At 28.6% G+C, this 19,862-nt stretch overlaps 1 protein-coding gene across 1 annotated transcript in view; it reads right to left on the reverse strand.

Annotated features, from left to right (window-relative positions):
• The window catches only part of LOC142326714 (protein FAM151B), a 151,119-nt gene that overhangs the window by 9,911 nt on the left and 121,346 nt on the right, over positions 1 to 19,862 (reverse strand). The window contains exons 2-5 of the mRNA XM_075369360.1: positions 6,316 to 6,426; positions 4,134 to 4,375; positions 1,860 to 2,025; positions 689 to 821 (exon numbers count right to left, since the gene is read on the reverse strand). Of these exons, the coding sequence (XP_075225475.1) occupies positions 689 to 821; positions 1,860 to 2,025; positions 4,134 to 4,375; positions 6,316 to 6,426 (652 nt within the window). The remainder of the gene's footprint in view (positions 1 to 688; positions 822 to 1,859; positions 2,026 to 4,133; positions 4,376 to 6,315; positions 6,427 to 19,862) is intronic.

Raw genomic sequence — 19,862 nt, forward strand, 5'->3', positions numbered from 1 at the left:
ATGTATTCGTTACTCTGCAAATAATTATGTACAAGAAGAATATAAAATAAGTAATGTAAATTCTTGAATGCGAGTTATTTGCTAAAATGTAGGGTAAAGATTGCGTTGAGGGGATTTTTGTAATAGTGTAGACTATCAAATAATTTATTCGTTAATCATACATTATTAATGCCACAAAATAGACATGTTCGTAAATGTTAAAAGGTTTAAAATAGTCTTACTCAAAGAGATACACATTAGATAATTTACCACGAGATGCAGGACATTCAGATTAGTAGTAAACCGACGGATCTGAAAAATGCTATTTTTCACATTCGTTACTTAGTATGGTAGTGACAATATTACTGCAGTCAAACAACATCGGACACATTGTAAATCATTGTCATTTATTAAATAATTATTATCAGTTAATAATTGTTAAAAAATAAAAATAATGGAATTATAGAAGGAAAAAAAGAAATAGGATGTATAAGGGTGATCGATATCATTAAGGTTAAAGGCAGCTATGTAACAACGGAATGACATAAAAATAACTGGTATAAAATACCAGTCATTTCAGGCATGAAATATCATGGAGTTTATATTGTGATAATCTTTTTCTTTATTCGTTTTAACTAGATTGTTGAATCCACATTTTATAAAATCTTAATATAACAATCAGCAGTTATGATTTTTATATCATTCTTACCTTACTAATCCTGTAAGTTCAGTTCCTGAATTAGCGGCAATAGCAGCTCTGACTGGGAATGTAACACGGTGAATTACAGAGTTTCTACTTAAAATATCCGTCATATTAGCTATGTTTTCATCAGTATACTTTCCTAGAATATAATTAAAAATGATTAAATGTGTAAAATAGATATCATTACATGTCTTAAATATTGTTTACTTAATACAACGAACAAAGCAATTTCCCTTTCCTATTGCAGTGCTAATTTTTATTTTTTTTAAAATCATTATAAAATATTAAAAGAATCTATTGAATACTACTGATATGATAAATCTGTGTGTGGATTAAAATGAAAGCAACATATGGTGAGTAAAAAAAAGTTTTTTTTTGCAAAATACTATTCAAATTCATATCAATAGTTCCTTGAAATTAACGAGTTCCTTATGTCTCATCATCCTTGACATTTTTCATATACTATAAAATTCATCTAATCAATCATAAAAATATTTAAATAATGGGATTGTGATTGGGTGTATGCCTAAATTTCCTTAAAGAATAAATAAATAATTCTTGTTTTATCCCTTAACTTTTAATGTATTACTGTTATTTTATTGTATAATCAGTATTTTGTATTACACCTACAACTCAAAATTACTACAATTGTGTGTACACATAAGTGAGTGTGCTTTATGAAATGCATAAAGGTTCTTTACGAACAGGAGATTCTGGATCACCCAAAATCTCTCTTATTTTAAACTCGCAATTTTTTCCAAAAATGTTCACTTTGTGATCTATTCATCATAAGGCATACCTTTAAGTTATGCCTTACAAACATCACTTACTAGCTTACAAGGTACTGGATGCCTATCAACATAACCAAACAATGGAAAAAGATTTTATAAATAAAAAAAGCCTTTACTTAAAGATAGTTATAATATTGAAATTTTTTATGAAGAATACTTTTATATTTCTGAAAAAAGACTTATGAAGGGACATGACGTATTACTTTGATTACAGTTTCACATAAAAATAATAAGTAATTTTTTTTATCACTTAATATTTATAATTGTTTAAATCCTTGATAAATCAAGGGTTGCTTAAATTAAAATAACTTTCCAACATATACATTTAATTACAATAGTCAATTTTCTTCATTAATACAATATTTTTTCATAATTTTATATTTTACCTGTTTGAATATCACCACCAAATCTTGTTGTCCAACCAACAGAAAGCAAAGCACTTGGAAACTTTTTAACCACAGTACTGACAAAATAATCGGGATCAACTGGCTTTACAGTACTTGCTACTGGTCCTGGTGCAACATCAGCATTCAACCATATTGGAAAATCAGCCTGTATGTAAATATTGAGAAATTTAAAAATATTTTAAAAAAATTACTGTTAAAATTAGTATGAAATTAATGAAGTTTAATTGTAGGTACTTAAAAGTGTCATTAAAGCCCTCCCAATATATAACCCAACTGTAAAGCCATAAAATGTCTTTACCATTGCAAATCATTAAATGAAATTAGTTCAAAAGTTTTCTGGAAATTGATTTTATGATTTAAGGAATTAATGATTTTCATTAACTTCTTTTTAACTAACTAATTTCTTTGGAGAGCCATGAACTATTTATAATCATTTCTGTTATTATGCTAATATATACAAAAAGCATGCAATTTACCAGTCCTTATTAAACAGCACCTGAGATAGCTTAATTCTTCAATGGGCAGCAAATACTCTTCTGTATTACTCATATTGTATACATTTCACACTGATACTTATTGGCTTTCAAAGGGAAAAGATTACTGTTTTACCTAACAACCTATCAGCTTTTATTGATAAAATCATATGCAGTCATTTTTTATTTTTTTATATTTTACTAACGTAAACATCAGACAAGACTTCCACTAAGAAATTTAATAATTTTAAAAAGTGAACAAAAATAAAAAGGCTCCTGATAGAAAAGACTGGCCTGCTTTTCAAAATAAACAAATGCAGGTATAAATGTTAGTATGAATATAAAATATTTACCCAAAGTAACCTTATTTTCATTCATATTATACAACAAAAACTAACATGTAGATATAACTATAAATTAAACTGCATAATATAGTGTAAGTATATACTACGAGTGTGTATAATATTATATATATATAATATTAAACACCCACCACACACTAATCGAGGGTGTAGTGATTTTATGAGCCGACACCATGTCGGCTCCTGTGATGATTTTTTAAGGCTTCACGGATGAGTGAGCGGCTAATGGTTGTACCGTTTTATTTATATTGTCAGCAAATATACGCCACGCTCCACTATCTCCTCAATCTCTTTTACGCGTGGGCGCACACACAAATTTAGTATTTACATCTGCAGTGTTGTGTACTTAAAAATGCGAAAATGGAGATACATTTTTTGCTTAGCCAAAGTAAAAATATTCAATTAGAAGAAATGCGATGAGTTATTAAAAAAATAAAAATAATTACAAAGGCTTTACGGCGGAAAAACATAATCACAACACTTATTTCATTTCTTAGCCACACTAAACATTAAATTCGGGTACTGATATTTTGTACTGAAATTCATGAGTTCTTTAAATTAATCACTTACGAACTGCGTACCAATCACAATTTTGAACGCCTATTTTACGAAATGTCACAGTACAGGTTAAGTTTTGCACGGTTGTCAAAGTTTTTTAAAAATTCTACATCATTCTGTAGAACACATTTACAAACAATTCACAATATAGAGTCATACAAGATTGCTATACTAGCTGGACAGATAATGTTCAAATGTAATACGTTTTTTAATCACTTCCTAAATACGTGACTTAAACTCGAAAAAGCCGCCATCTATAACTACCCGAGTGGAACTGAGATAACTGCAGAACGTTGTTACTAGAACTGGCAATATTTAATGTAAGTAAAACCTTCAGTTACATTTACAGTTTTCTGTGGATGGTTGTAAACTTAATTTTTTGTATTAGAATGTTTTATTAAATTGCCGTTTTGCAAAACATTGAGTATCTTGTATTGATATACAATGATTGCTGTAACGATATTAGTTTTAAGATAAAAATTAATTTTATGTAAACTTAAAGATTAATAATATCGATGTCGAAGAACTTATGTCGCTTATGAATGTATAATAAGAATTAAATAAATACATTAAAGTAATCTGTTATCTTAGAATAAACTGATAGGTTAAGTTTAAATTTTTTTATATAAGATTGTGTTAATGCCTGAAGTAAAGTACTAGAAATAAATTTAAACATAAAATTTACATCCCATCTTCACCGTAGATTATTTATATTGTGTGTTTATATTTTTTTGTATTAATATTTTAATTGCTATTGTTTCCATCAGACAGTTTTGTTTTACATTTCATTCAGTTAAATAATATTTTGATATATTTAAAATTGTCAAAAATTGTTATTACAGAGTCAAAAATGAAATTACCTCTGGTTTTACCAGTATTTCTTCAAGAATGTTTTCAGCACCAGCAAAAACTTCCTTTGATTTGAAATCAAGTTTTACCCCTTTGCGCTTATTACTCTTAAGTATTGTAGTTAAAAATTCTTCCAATGAGAGATCAGAGGTAGTTGTTGGTGGGTGACCCATGATAGGTAAAGGATTTTCACCTGGGGCTGATCCAGTCAATTGGCCCATAAGTACATCTGCTTCTATCATCATCGAGTTATCTATAATAAGTGAAATATTCATTTTATATCAGTTGTCTTATTTTGCATTAACATAATATCTAAAAACGTTTATTGTTAAGAAACTACGCACTATCAAATTTAAATCATATTTTTAGATTTTTTAAAAGAAATACCTTTTATAATTAAAGAATCTAATCATGTGCTATTGTGTAGTTCAACTGCAATGTATCATATAATTTACACTTAGATTGGTTGTGGATAAATTTTAGAAAACATTCATACTTTTATCATTAGAATAAATAAGCAGATTTCAGAAAAATGTTTACATAGACTATTTTTTCTTATACATATCCCCTACTTGGTGCTTGGACGATTAAGATAAAATAATGAATATAAAACTTATTTTTGTCAGCACATTTATCTTAAATTACATCTAACCATTATTTATTGCCTTAAATACAGAACACAAAGCCATTAATTTTCACATCACTTAAATAAATTTTTTACTTATGTAGATTTACTTATCTTGAAATAAGGCCTACTTTTAATTTATATTATTATTTTTTTAATAAAAGATATTCACTTGTTTAGACAATTATTAGTAAAATTTGTCTTTAATTCTAATTAAGTTGCCTAAAGTCTCTTTCTATATAAAGAAATAAAAATGAATTGTTATTCATTTATGTAATTTACACATAAACTTATTTTAAACTACAGTTGTAATTTCTCTTCCATTGTTTGAACTTAGTTTTTATCATTTGCTTCCCAGTCATTTTGATATTCTCTTCCTTGTTAAAAGATTAAAGTTATAAAAACAATCTTTGACATTAGTTTTCAGCTCAACATTTCTTAGTTGCAAATATAGATTATTTCTAGACTTCTAGGCAGCCTTTGAATTCTGAAGTCCCTGTTAATCTACTGCTCCTCAAAATGTTAATTAGAAAAGGCCTTTACCTAGATTCATTTATGTACAGTATTCATTTCTGTTAATTTCTTGGCTAAATAATTATACCATGTAGATATACAGAGTACTATATAAGGAAAAGTATGCTGATCGGATTAAATTTTGTATGTCTGATTTTTTAAGGGCCTCATGTTTCATGACCTCTAACCAAAAAACATATTTTATTATTGAAAAATTCCATAAGGATGCATGAGTGCGCGCGCGTGCACACACACACACACACACACACACACACATATGTTTGTTACCTTCTTGTTTATTTGATATCTCCAGACTGGGTGGACCAATTAGGATGAAATTTGGCACAATGATATCTTATCTAGGTATCATATTTGTTTGTCTGTCAGTCATATTCGCAGTCAGTCAGAGGGATAGGGAGATATGGACCTTATGGCTTCCATATCTCAAAATTTTACTAAAATAGTAGGTAAATCTATATAAGCTGACAATCATACCCACCAGAGGTACAAATATGAGGCATTTTGTAAGAATGTTCTTGTATGATTCAATCTACCAGTTGAAGTCTCTGCTATTAACTGAGGTGTCAGTTGACAATCAGAACACACATTCTCATGAAGTCATGCCACATGGTTGTTATATGATAAGGTCTGTCCAACAGACTGGTTATAGTCTGTTGATGATAACCAGGTGCTTTAATATTCCATAAATTATACAACTCCAGCACTCTTCACCACAAACTTGTTTCATCATCTTATTAGTTTGATTAAGATTTTTCTCAAGTTTTAAATAAATTTTAATGTTGATGTGCTGCTCATGAAAATCGGCCATCTCAAATTTTACAAAACACATTTGATATGAATAGCTCTCGGTGAATAGAATCAATTATTTAAAAATATTGAGAACTCTGTGAACAGACTTTTGTATTATGTGGTTTATTAAAATTAACATAACCAGTAACAAAATAGCAGCTTGAAAAAAAAACCTAGATTAGACCTTAGATCACTAAATATATTTATTATATTTTGTTAAAAAATATTATTTTAATAGTTCTTACCGTGTAATGAAGCATTCAGTTTAGCACGGTTATTAACTGCATGTGCCCATGTGACTTTTGTTAAGTCATTACCGATTTCTGGGAAGTATGCAGCTACAGAAATAGCACCATCTGTAAATGATATCCTGAATTTATTATTGAAAGCTAGCAGCATATATTAGTAACTTAAAATTAATGTAAAATTTACATAAAACTGTTATACAAACCTTTGAATAATAATAATATCATATTCCTGTAATTCTGTAACAATTCTATTCAAAAGTGTAAACCAGGAAGTCACAAGTAAGATTGAAAATACTTTGAAGTAAAATTTAGAAATGACTTAATTAAATTAAGCTGTGTTGCCATTTTACATAAATAACTAACCCACCAAAAAGATCCCCCTCCCATTTATTTAAAATTAAATTGAATAATTTTCTTATACAGAAGTAATATTGCTTTGTTAAATGAATTATTAAATAATACTAAATAAATTTTTGCATCCTTGTTTAATATAAACAAATAATATGCACTCAAATATTTTCAATATAATCATATTCCACGTTTATTTTATTTTGTATTGATTGTATTTATTATTTTCAAATATTTGCTTTACCTCATTTCCTATTCAATTATTGTATATTTAATGATAAAAAAGCACTCGTGTTTTGTTTTTCATCTACTTGTTTTGTTAATTCACTGCTTGTAATTAGGTATTTCATGCTGGCAAAATATCTGATGACAACAGAAAAAATAATTGTTTTTTTTTTTAAGAATAAATTTGCATTCTCTTTTTACTTAGTTTACATTTAGAGATTTTTCTTGAAATGTCTTGATATTTCTTTCACATTGTTGTTTACAAGTGGTATCCCATGGGCTTGTTTTAGAAACTCAGTTTATAATATGGGTTGCAAAACCCTACACACACACACATGCGTGTATGCACGCTCACTCTCATGCTCATGCTCACACACGCATGTCATTGAATGTGCAAATTGTAAAACTATGCCTCCAACTCCCTTCTTTAAAAATTTGTTCCTTAAACTCCTCTATAAAAAAATATTCTATATTCTAAATATATATATAATATATAATAATAGTTTATGAAAAATATTCAGAACTGTTTACAACTTTCTTTAAATTCTGCCCTTCCAAAAGGACTTTTCTGATCTTTAAAGTTAACTAATATCAGTTTTGTAAGTCATGCTCATCTAGAATAAAAAAAATAATCTTTTTTTTAAAAATGTAATCAAATAAAACAAACGTATTTGATCATTATTCTGTTTGTTAATTAATTACTTTGTTTATATCATCATATTTGAAATATTAGTAAATTTTATATCGATATTTTAAGTAAGTATTTTGAGATCATGTGGTTTTTTGTGCTGTGTATAAAATTTCTTGTTGAGAATAACATCTTTGTATATATTCCTTGTTTCGTTGAGCTAATTTGCAGAGGTTTATTCTGTCATGTAAACATATAGTGCTTGTATATGTATTCTTTGTGTTTTTATGTTAATGTGCACCAATCTGTTCAGCATTAGTGCCGGTGCTGAGTTTTAGTTTGTGTATTCATGGGTTTTTGTGTTTATCAAAATGAGTTTTTGAGTTAGCTGTATGATTTTGATTGTTTTGTTTGAATGTGAAAAAGTAAAGTTTTTCCTAACATTGTTTGATTGTCATTTTTGTTTTGTTTATTTTTGGTTGCTGTAAGTATGTTAGAATTAAATTTGCTCTACAAGTGATATATTTATCCCAAATCATCTAATTATCCTACTCAGTTCAAGTGTACAATTTTCTTACGTATGTTACATTACCCAATTCACACATTCTTTTAGTTTAAGGATAATGGTACTATAGAAAAATTACAAACAACTTAAATATTATGGATCGAATGAATTCAAATAAATGAATAGAACAAATGTATGGTGTTATTGAATTTCTAGTGGATAAATTACAACTTTTTACATAGTGAATATATAAACTGCTCATCTCTACTACAGCAGATGGGTAGCAATTCTACCTTTCATTAAGGTTTTGTGTTTGAATCTAGATCAGGCTTGGAATTTTTACATATTCTAAAAAAATTATAATAAAAAAACCAGATGGGTAGCTTTAATTGGGAGCAACCTGTATGTAGAGTAATAATGATAATATTACAAGTAATGTAGAATTAATGAAATAAAAAATGTGATAATTTGTTTTTATGCAATCTAAATTATAATGGTACAAATTGTTAGATATTTGTGCACATTTTGTAATAAATTAAATTTTTCTTAAGTATTTTAGCAGGCATTTCTGTTGAGTTGTAAAGGTCATTCAGTATCAAATCATCCAGTCTAAAATATTTATAAAATCATTTTTGATTTTTTTTATATATTCATTCTCTTCTATTTCAAGAGTTCAAAATTTTACAATGCCCCTTATGCTAATTTTTGCATTTTTTTGGCATTTTCCAATATCTCAGAAACTAATTGACTTAGAGACTTAAAACAAAAACTATTGTGTTCTACACAAAAATTATTATATATTATGTTATGTATATCATTTTCCTATCTTGTGTATTTATGCCCTCAAATAGCTCTGAATCAAAGTATATAGAATGCAAGAATTGAAAACTTTGCACAGGTATGTTACTGTGAAGGGAAGGGACATCAGTTCATAAATATTTGTACCCATTCTTAACGTAGTTCTAGAGAGCTTATTCATGAATTTTGAAGTCTGTTGTCCTCTTTCTTTATTTTTTATAAAGATCATTAGTGCAGGATTTTTAAAAATGTACAGTTTTTGATGCCTTACATCTCAGATGGGGAATGCAATAAAAATTCAGAAACAGTTTTGTTTGAAGCACCATAGGAGTAGAATAAACAGAAAAATGACAACATTGATATTCAATCGATAAGCAAAATATTCATTCTAGTAACAATGCCTAAAAAATTGTAATTTTTTTCCTAATGATATCACCACATAAACTTAAAGCTTGTGCGTGGGATATGGAGATGGAATTTTGTAGCATATGAAAAATGCTGTGCCTAAGTGGGATTCAAACATGGGACCTCTAGATGAAAGGACAAGATTGTACTAGTTCACCACACAGATTGCCAAATTGTAAACTGTCATTCTTTCTTTTAAAAATCAGATCTTGTTCTTTCAAACAATTGAAATTTCTTGAATTATATTTTTATTTAGCCATAGAGTAAAATTAATTTGATAAAACTTTATGTAATGTTACAAAATAATTTAGGCCCAAGTTATCTGATAAGAACTATTTTGAAATACTGGTACAAAGCAATAAAAATGTGAACTCCAAATAATTTTGACACATACTGAATTTATGTGTTACAAAAAGTGAATATTAAGACATTATTTGATGTGACCAGTATAATATATTTTAACATAAGCTGAAAAATCTTATTATACAAACATATATATATATATATATATATATATACTTATGAACCAAATTGTGCTGATGCCTTAACTATATTATACAGTATTATATAATAGTATATAGTTTGTCTATTAGAACAAATATATTTTACTACATATTAAAAGGAATTTGTAAAATTGCTTGGTAAAAGATGTAAATAATGGCAATTCATTGACCGAAATAGCTAGATAATTTACTTTGAAAAAATCTGTAAAAGCAGCTTCCATGTCATTTGGAATCGATTCAGTTTTAATTTTTTATATTTAAAAAACAGTTGCCATATTTACTAATCAATAGATCTAATAGCATTAAAAAGTAATTAATTATTTTACGTATTTGATTTTTTATTTTAGATGAATAATTCACCGCTTATGCGTAGTGCATGTGCATGGGAATATAATTTGGCAGTTTTAGCATTGTGTGAAAAATTTTGTTCCCGAGTAGGATTCAAAGCCTCCTGGATGAAAAACCAAACACCATCATTGTACCATAGAGGTCAGCAGATTAGTATCCTATATTTAATAAGATAACATCATATTTAATTGAGAGTGAGTAAATGACTAATTACATAGGATCGTATTTTGCTCATATGCAGAAGTAAAGATTAATCTCTTTTTGAATTTAGTCTTAACTAAGAGTTAATTGACATAGTCTTCAGATAAATATGTTGAAATAAAAAAATAAATAATAACTAAGAAACACAAAATTAGATACCAAAATTTCATTTTCATTTTTTTTCTCAACTTTTAAAGCAAATTGCAACATTATCAATTTGATTATTAGTCGCTTATGTTTAAGTACTGCAAAACTTTTATACCATATTTATGAAAGCATATGGTTGTAATTTGTGGGTAAGTCATTTAGTACAGAAGTTACGTGGGTTTCCCTCAAAACAAAACTAAAATTTTACTAGTATTCCATAAATTGTAGTAAATTTATGGAATAATTTATAAATTTTTAAAAATAGTAATTTAAAAAAGATTTTACTTATATAATACTTTGATAAAAATTATACTAATTTAAGTTGCAAATTTAATCATTACATTATATGTATTAAAGTCATTGATGTTTAGAATATTAAAAATATAAATTTATGTTTTAAAAAAACTTTTTTTTTTTATAACGGTGTACCATTAAAATTTCGATAAATAATAGTGAATTGATCCTAACTACAAAATAGTATCCTAATTAAATGGTTAACGGATAAGTAAATAAATGTGTATTTTTCTAATTTCTTAGTCTTTTTAATTAGTAAATTCTTTTATAATTTGAAAAAAAAATTAAAATTATAATTGAGTGAAGTACATGCATTACTGTTTTCCAAATTTTAATTAATATGATAGATTTAGAAGTTTGTGTCTTAATAAATTAGATATAATTATATTTGGGTATTATTAAATTGTACTGATCTACTAATTATTAAATAATTCAGATTATTTAATGATTAGGGGGGGGCACAGACCGGGCCACATTCGCACTTTGAGGTCAAGAGAAAAATTGGCCACTCACAAGCGGCGAGTAAATGTGGCGAGAGCCGCATTGTCAGACTGTGTGGGAGTTCCTTGATTCAGTTGCTACGTTCAACTTAAGGGAAAGATTTCTAACTTAACTTAAGGGAAAGATTAGACAGCGAATTGCTGTCTAGACAAAGTAAATTTTAATTTATGGGTGTCATATATATATATAGTAGTTGATGAGTGCGCCTACCCATTTTAGTAAATGTATGACACGTGAGCGTTTGGGACACGTAAGCCAGTGGTGTATGGCACTGTGCATAGTCCGCTCACGCTGTTAGGTAAGCTCTAGGAACTATTTAGAATACTGGTTTCTAAACTGTTTCGTGGCTCAGTAGCCATTTGTGGCATAGATATTCAGTCTTATGCTTTTGGGCGACCGAATGGGGTGGTGGTTGGAGAAATGCCAAGCAATCTATTACACTATAAAAAATTTTCAGAGAAAGTGATTCTGATCGGAAGAATTTTGTAACTTACGTGCTTTAAATGCATAATAGTGGTAAAAAATATTGGGACAAGTTACATAAAACAATAAACAAAAGTGTCCCTTTCTGTTGTGAAATGATGTATTCATATCCCTCCTCAGCTCAGTAGGGGAAATATTAATCATAAAAACAAGGATTCCATTAATATTAATTATTTTTTAATTGAAAACCTAGGGTTAACGTAATAATTCTTTATTTTTGTTAGTTAATCTTCTTAAGAATCATAAACTTGCTCAGTAATTTTCTTAAAGATTTATTTAAACAGACTTAGATTTGCTACATAATGCCAGTTTTATCAAATATTATCATTTTGCAATAATATATATTTATTTTTAACTAATAAAACAAAATTTGACAGAACAGTTCATTTTTGTGATATTCATAATTTAAATATTAAAAAAAAAAATCATCTTGAAATTTGAAAACTAAAAATATCACCAAATTTATTTATTAGAGAAATTTGGAGTTATAATGTTTCCAAATATTATCAGGATATTTAATTTGTTTCTTGTATTGTAAATTAATATTTTAAAAACACAAAAGGTAGGTTATTAAAGTGAGATGTGACATTTTTTATATTCAGTTTAGTTTATTTTTTGTACCCAGTTGTTTCAGTTATGATTTTCTCCTAGGAAATAATTTTGTATATTTACTTTGTTTTTTATTGATAGGTGTTCATACGTTGACTTTATTTATAAATTTATTGAAAACTAATAAGTGAAATCCATTCATTCAGAGTTTGCGATTAATATTTTCACGGAATTGTAGCCTAACCTAAAATTTAAATTCATATAAGTCTAATAATAATATAATGTCTTTAAATTGGTATGAATTAAATAATACCGTCTTTGTATACTCATTTAACATGATTGGATGAATTACAAAACATTAAAATTTATTCAGATATGTGTATATAATATATTTTGTTAACTATTGATAAAATATGGGATTAAAAAATTTATGATAATTACAGTAGCCAAATTTTGGGTCATTTATTATTTTTTATTAAGTGATATAGTAATAGTTAATTACAATTAACCAGAAAGAAATAACAATTTAGCCAACCAAATGGTTATTTGTTAAAAAAATATCTTACATGCATATAAATTAAATATATGGTGTCAGTTTGTAATTATCACGGTGATGTTCAGTAACACTGAACATTAATAAATTAAAAATATCAGTAACATACTACTGATGTAACTATGTCGAGAGATTATAGCTATTAAATAAATAACTGCTGCGTGAAGTGAAATACACATGATTGCTCACACATCTTCAAAATAACAAAGTAGATGTTATGTGACAACATCCTTGACAGGAAATACTTTTGTTAGAGAACTGAATACAAAACAATCAAATGTACAAAGTTGTGTTGTGATGTTATTACAATAATATTTTTACCCTTATCGTTCATTTGTATGCACACATGTGTTTCATCGTATGATCCTTACATAACTATTCATGTCATGGGATAATTTTTTTTTCACGTGAAATTTATTTCTTTATTTACTTTTTTGTTTACTATTAATAATCGTTTGTTTATAGTATAATTGTTTGTATATTAATTCAGCGTAATAGGTGCATTATTATATGTAAGAAAAAATATGAAATTACCTGAATTTTAATGTTCGTTTAATGAAAACAATGATTATGTGTATCTTTCAGTATCAATTAACTATATAATAAAAAAATTGTTCCAGTTTAATTGTTTGTACTGCCAGTTACCGCTGATTGTTTTGTTGTTAATTAACTCTATTAAAAAAGAATAATAATTTAGCTAAAAAAAGATCCTTTGGAAGGATACTTTCCATGTAATTTGAAAGTAAATTGCTTATTAATTTAAAATTATAATCTTTTGCAGTAATAAATTTAACCACCTTTTTTATTATCAAATTTTTATTGATTTATTTCAAAATATTTTCAATTGTCTTTGTCCAAGACTGGTGCTGCTTCTGTCATGCTAGCATAAACTGATGTTATTACTGGTGATTTTTTTTTTTTAATAGGCAGCCATGTATAAGTATTTAGAATGTATTTAAAAAATATTTTAAATTGAAATGTGTTTATTCATTTAGTATGTCAATTTTGGGTGTTTATTTATACCTTTTGTGTATTAATTCGTGGTATTTTTTAATTTGTTTAGAATATAAGGAATGTTTTGATGACTGTGATTAGCAAATGCTAATTATGAATTGTCGTGGAGAACTTTTAAGTTTTCATTGAATGCTTGTTTGAAATTACATCCTGTTTAACCTACGCAGGAAATTGTTCAGTTAAAACGGTTAATTAAAAAAAATAGCTTATAACTACTAAACCTTGATCAATAAATGTCAATTATTCGGCGAGAATAGCTAGATAACTTTAGTTATCAGGAAATTAATTAGTAATATCTTTAGAATTATGTTTGTACGTTTTAAGCAAGGTATTCAAAAGGCTACTTTTTAGTTTTTCCTAAGTTTTTTTAACATTAGTTTCTTAATAAAAGAATACTTCTTCGATAAATAGAAAAGTAATCGGAGAATAAAGAAGTCTTCAACTTTTTATCGTCATATGAAGCTAATTATTAAGTTGAAACTCATCGGCAAAGTTATTGTGTGAATACTATATACATTGAAGTTGTCCATTACACGTAAAGTAATAAAACTGTTTTTTTGTTTAATTGTTTTATAAAGAAGTTTTTTTTTTTTAATAAAAAGACGGAATAAACTGTAAAAGTATATTGCATCACGCATAATCGTAGGTAAAAAAAATTGTTTTGTTAAACTTTTGTCTTTTCCGTTTCTATTTGTAATCTTTTTATAAATATCTAAACACTCGAGTATCAAAATACGTATTACACGTATGCATACAACATATTAAGTGGACACGACTCTCATAACATGCGAAGGACTCCAGGACTGGACACGCCCACTTTTCGAGACAAAGACGATGTCAAATGACAAAGGATGCATGTATTAAAAAAAAAAACAAAGAAATAACCCCTTGCAAGTCTAGTTCTTGACCTTCTGTTGTTCCTTCCCTTTCTTTCTAACCACAAAATATGCTCTCTCACGCGCAAACAACAGCAGTAACCCTACTTCCTACGGTACTAAGTATTACTGCACAAGAATGAAATGGATCTGTTCTATATCTGCTCGTCTATCGAAAGCTTTACGTCAATGCAGTTTAATAAAATTAAACACAAGAATAAGGTAATAGGTATAGCATTGCATAAAAAAAAATTATCCGACAAAATTTGACCTTGATTAGCCGGGAATCTGATCTGACACATTCGGTTTATCTTTGTTTATACTGTAAAACGCAGTATCTCGATTTGTTTATACTGTAAAACGCAGTATCGATTGATTTATTTCATCTCGCCCATAAATACCGCTCAAATTAAATTCTCGTTGCTTTTAGAGCGTCGTAGATTAATGAATCCGATATGCGTCGTTATGAATTTTCCGTATCAATACATTAAAATCCTGATAATGTGATCAGAATGAACCATGTAATTGTTGAATAACTACACGTCTGGGTGATACAAAAATAAATCGGGACAGTCTCATATAGATAAGAAATTAAATTTTAATTTATTAAATTTTGTTTTAAAAAGTTATATTCGTTATTTACAAGAAAAATTACGTAGTAGCGATTTTTTTCTTTTTAATAAAGAATACGAGTATTATCGGTGAATTTCAGTACCTGAAAATTATTTACACAGGTTAACATCGAATCTGAGCTTTGATTTTTGCTTTCCTTATTTATTTCTTCGTTTTATTGAAATGGGAGTAACAGCCGTGACATATCTCATTCTCTCTCACCAATTATTCATTATACTCTCCCCACAAGGGTAGTTCCATCTTATTGTTTCTTTTAAAATGACTTGCGTTATAAACCGTATCAATTTTTTCAGTATCACACATCAACTTTAGAAAGCACAAGGTGCGGATTCTTGCTACCTAATTCGTCCTGTTGTGGTACACTTGTTCCTCTAAACTGCAATATTAGGATGTAATTATATATTACTATATACGATCTCGATTAAACTAATGGCCTATTATGTCGTTCCAATTGTTTGTCGGCAAAATATAAACAGAAAATATTTTTAACGGACTTCAAAAGAAGTAAGAGGTTCGATTCGTATACATTTATTTTATTTTTAGATATATTAAAGCCTAACTCAGTACCAAATAGACCTATTCTTATGATTGTTTTTTTTTTGTGGAAGAAATTCTTTCAGTGATTTCGTTCAGATGACTTAACTCGAAGTTTTTCTTCAATAAAAAAAATTGAGCAGTCACTTAGACAATTAGAAAATGTTTTTAATTTCTTTATCGTCATTGTAACTCAGAACTGGGCTGCTACGACAGATTATAATGATTTTAAAAAATTGAAGTCATTATAATATTCTAAGTATATTTGTATAATCAAGAAAATTAGTCTGAATTAAAAAGATATATGTTAATTAATATTTATGAATTAAGGATATCATTCCTTATATGGTATTCCAGTTGTTAAGTACATTTTACTCATTTGTTTTTCTAAATTTTATCAAACTTTAAGTTTCGTATTTTTATATTTCTACCGAAAGGTCTTTTTCTCATAAGAACGATCTTTTTTTTATCCTCTTTGTGCTTATTTTTAAAAAAAATAAAAACTTAAAAAAGTGAGTGAAATAAATGTTAAAGAATCTGGCGCATTTCTGCACAAGAAAACCGACTTTTTGTTAATTTAATTTGGTTTAATATTGCTGACAACAGGTACCGCAGGTAAAGAAACGTCAAAGTTTAAACTTGCAGCATCATAACTAACCACGCTTCTAACTTATTCCATTCAAATTTTTTCAACCTTAAATTGAGCGTGACTGAAGAACAACTCGATCAAATTTTCACATTCAAAACTAAAGATAAATTATTACAGCATTTCTAAGTGTCAATGAAATTGATAGAGTAGTTTTGGAGATATTCAAGCCACAAAATTTTAAACGTAGGCCTACATACGAGAGGTTATCTTTAAAGTAAAGACCGTTTCATTGTAAAAGAACCTGTTCTGGAAACTTTATAAATGTTTTTTATTTCTCTTAAACTACATACCTTATACTACTTCTTTATATAATCTCCTCATGAATTAAGACATTTATCGTAGCGATACACCAGCTTCAATATAACTTCGTCGTATTCTTCTGTCGCCAGTTTATTTAGCGACTGTTAACAGAATTTTTAAGGTCATCGTCACTCGCGAATTGCTTACCACCCAAACATTCTTTCAATTTCCCAAACAAATGGTAATCAGAAGGAGCTAAGTCGAGACTATATGGCGGGTGATCGTAAATTTCTCATTCAAATGTTCTCATTAAATTACGTGTCGGACCAACATGTGGACGTTAATTATCGTGCAGCAGGACGACGCCGTCGTTCAGCCGCCCACGTCGCCGAATTTGAATGGCGCGCCGTAACTTACGTAGTTTCGCAGTAGGCTTCTGCATTTATAATCGTTCCACGTGGCATGAAATCGATCAGCAGTATGCCAAACCGAACCCAAAAGACTAGCCATCAATTTGCGTCCAAATGGCTGTGGTTTGACCGTTGTTGATCAGGTTGGTGATTGAAAATGACGCCATTCACTTGACTGCCGTTTTCTCCCTGGCGTGTAATACAACATCCAGGTTTCATCACCGGTAACGATTGAATTGAAGAACTCATCACCTTTTTCTGTGTAGCGCATCAAAAATCCGAAAGCAGAGATCCCATTCGTATTTTTTTGTGATGTTCCGTTAAGACGTGCGGCACTCGACGTGCACAGATTTTTCTGAAGACTAAATGGTCATGAACAATGCGACCAATAACAGCTCTTGAAACATTAGGAAAAAGAAGGGCCAGGTCGGAAATCGTTTTTACGGTTTCATCATCATTTCAACAAGTCCTCGATGATATCAAGGGCCTCCTCGAACGATCTTCGTCGTGCACATTAATTCTGTTATTTCTAAACCTTTCACACTATTTTCGAATGTTTCTTTCGTTCATTACATTATTACCGTACACAGCAACCAACTGCCTATGAATTTCAGCCGGCTTAACGTTTTGATGGTTTAAAAAACGTACGACTCCACGTATTTCACAGTCGGCGGCAAAATCGATTTTCGTAATCATCTTATAACGTAATAACTCATACGTAATCAAAGATACTGCAACGCGACAACTTACAGACAACAATGCAGTGTGTACATTATTAGCGTGGCCATGAACGACACAGGTTCGCCAACCTTAAGGAGAAAAATCTCCCAGCAGTCTACTTTAAAGATACTCCTCGTATATATTAAGTGAATGGTAATTTCGTACTTCTCATACCTGAAAACGTAAAGAAAATTCATTTTCACCCCCTCACCTACACCATGCGGCTGAAAGTATTAAACTTAAATTTTAAACTTAATGAAGATTTATGTAAATTAAAAATTATGAGATAATGTTAAAATGTCGGTTTTATGTTTTTTTACTTATTAAAGTACAGTGTCAACGTGAAAACAGACTTTTTCAAGATTAGCATCTTAATGAGTTAACTGATTGTTCCTTACAGTGAAATAGAATGTCGGATAATTGTGGGTTGTTAATATTACGATTTCATTACTTAATTCTGGGTTCGATTCTTTTAAACGATGTGAAATGTTTTATCGTGTATCGTATTCTACACGTTTTAATAAAAAAGATGTGTTACACAGTATTAAATCTAATTCCGAAATCTTTCATACTCAACAAAATTTACACGATACATATTATGTAGATAACTTCAAATATTTTATTTAAAAATTTAAATATTTAAAAAAAAAATGTTATTTATTTTTTACAATCTCTTTTACAAATTTTGTTTTTGGAATTAAACAAAAGTTAAATTTATTATATTTAGTAAACCTGTTTGTCAATTTCAAAGATTATAACAAAGATTAGCGTACGAAATTGGTGGAGGTCTTTTAAGTAGACCTTATTCCATTTCTTCTGTCTGTTCGTTGTGTACAGTACGTATATCACCGTCATAGCCAATTTTGTTTTGCAATTTTTATGAAATTTTCCGATAATATTTCTCGTTGTTAGTCGGAATACGGATGTTTAACACGATTTGTCATAATATTTTCGATTTCAAAATCGAGGCAATCTTTACTTCCTTGTACGAAGTAAAGAAGTAATTGTGATCGCGAAAAATTTCGGTTTTCAGATTCAACGGAAATATCCATTTTGATCATCTGTGAATCCGTTTCACTAGTTTCGGCGTGATCTCTGTCCGTACGTGTATATCTCGCATAACTCAAAAACGAGTAGCCGTAGGATGTAGAAATTTTGGATTTAGGACTGTTGTAACATCTAGTTGTGCAACTCTTTTGATTGCAATCGACTGGACCAAAAGTTTACAAAAAAGCCCAAAATCCAAAAACTTTGATTTTGCACTTTTTCTAATCTGTGGTAATAAGGTCTCATTGAGAGATTTTAAACGATATACCTAAGTGGTACTTATTTTCATTGGTTTCAGAGTTATAGTCAAATAAAATTTTAATTAATGAAATATTTGGATTTTACAAGGGGAAGGCGTATCAATTCGCATCTCCCTTTTTTGTAACTTTTTTTTTTAAATTTAAATTTATTGCTCTATTAATAGTTATTAGCCCCTGACTGTAAAAAAAATATTTACGATAGCTAATTCAATAATAAAAATTATTAATGAAATAAGTTTATGTACTTTACATTAAAAAAAAATGTGTATATGTAATTTAATAGAGCCGTTCAAGGAAGTTATGTGGTGTCCACATGAGATTTTTTTTCTTAGTAAAATGAAGGATGAGATAGAGTGAGGGCAGACCACGACTTAGTCTCTTCACCGTTTCGGGCGTAACCTTATTATTCGTATCTTTTACGGCTGCCTAGCCGTAAAAGAAATGAAGTATCTACGCCTGTAGATACTTCATTTCTGTGATAGCTCTTTTTATTAATAACATCGATCGTGCCTTTCTAATACGCTGTTAAAACATTTACATCAGTTTTTGATAAAATTACTTTTTATCGTTGCCTCTCGGGACCCACCTTATTTATATATTGTATTTTTTTATTACATTTTAAAAGTAAAAAAAACACGGTAGAATAATGAAAGTACCTTCTTATCGCCAGTTGG

This window comes from Lycorma delicatula, chromosome 6 (genome assembly GCF_047948215.1).
Source record: "Lycorma delicatula isolate Av1 chromosome 6, ASM4794821v1, whole genome shotgun sequence".
In the NCBI taxonomy this organism is placed as follows: domain Eukaryota; kingdom Metazoa; phylum Arthropoda; class Insecta; order Hemiptera; family Fulgoridae; genus Lycorma; species Lycorma delicatula.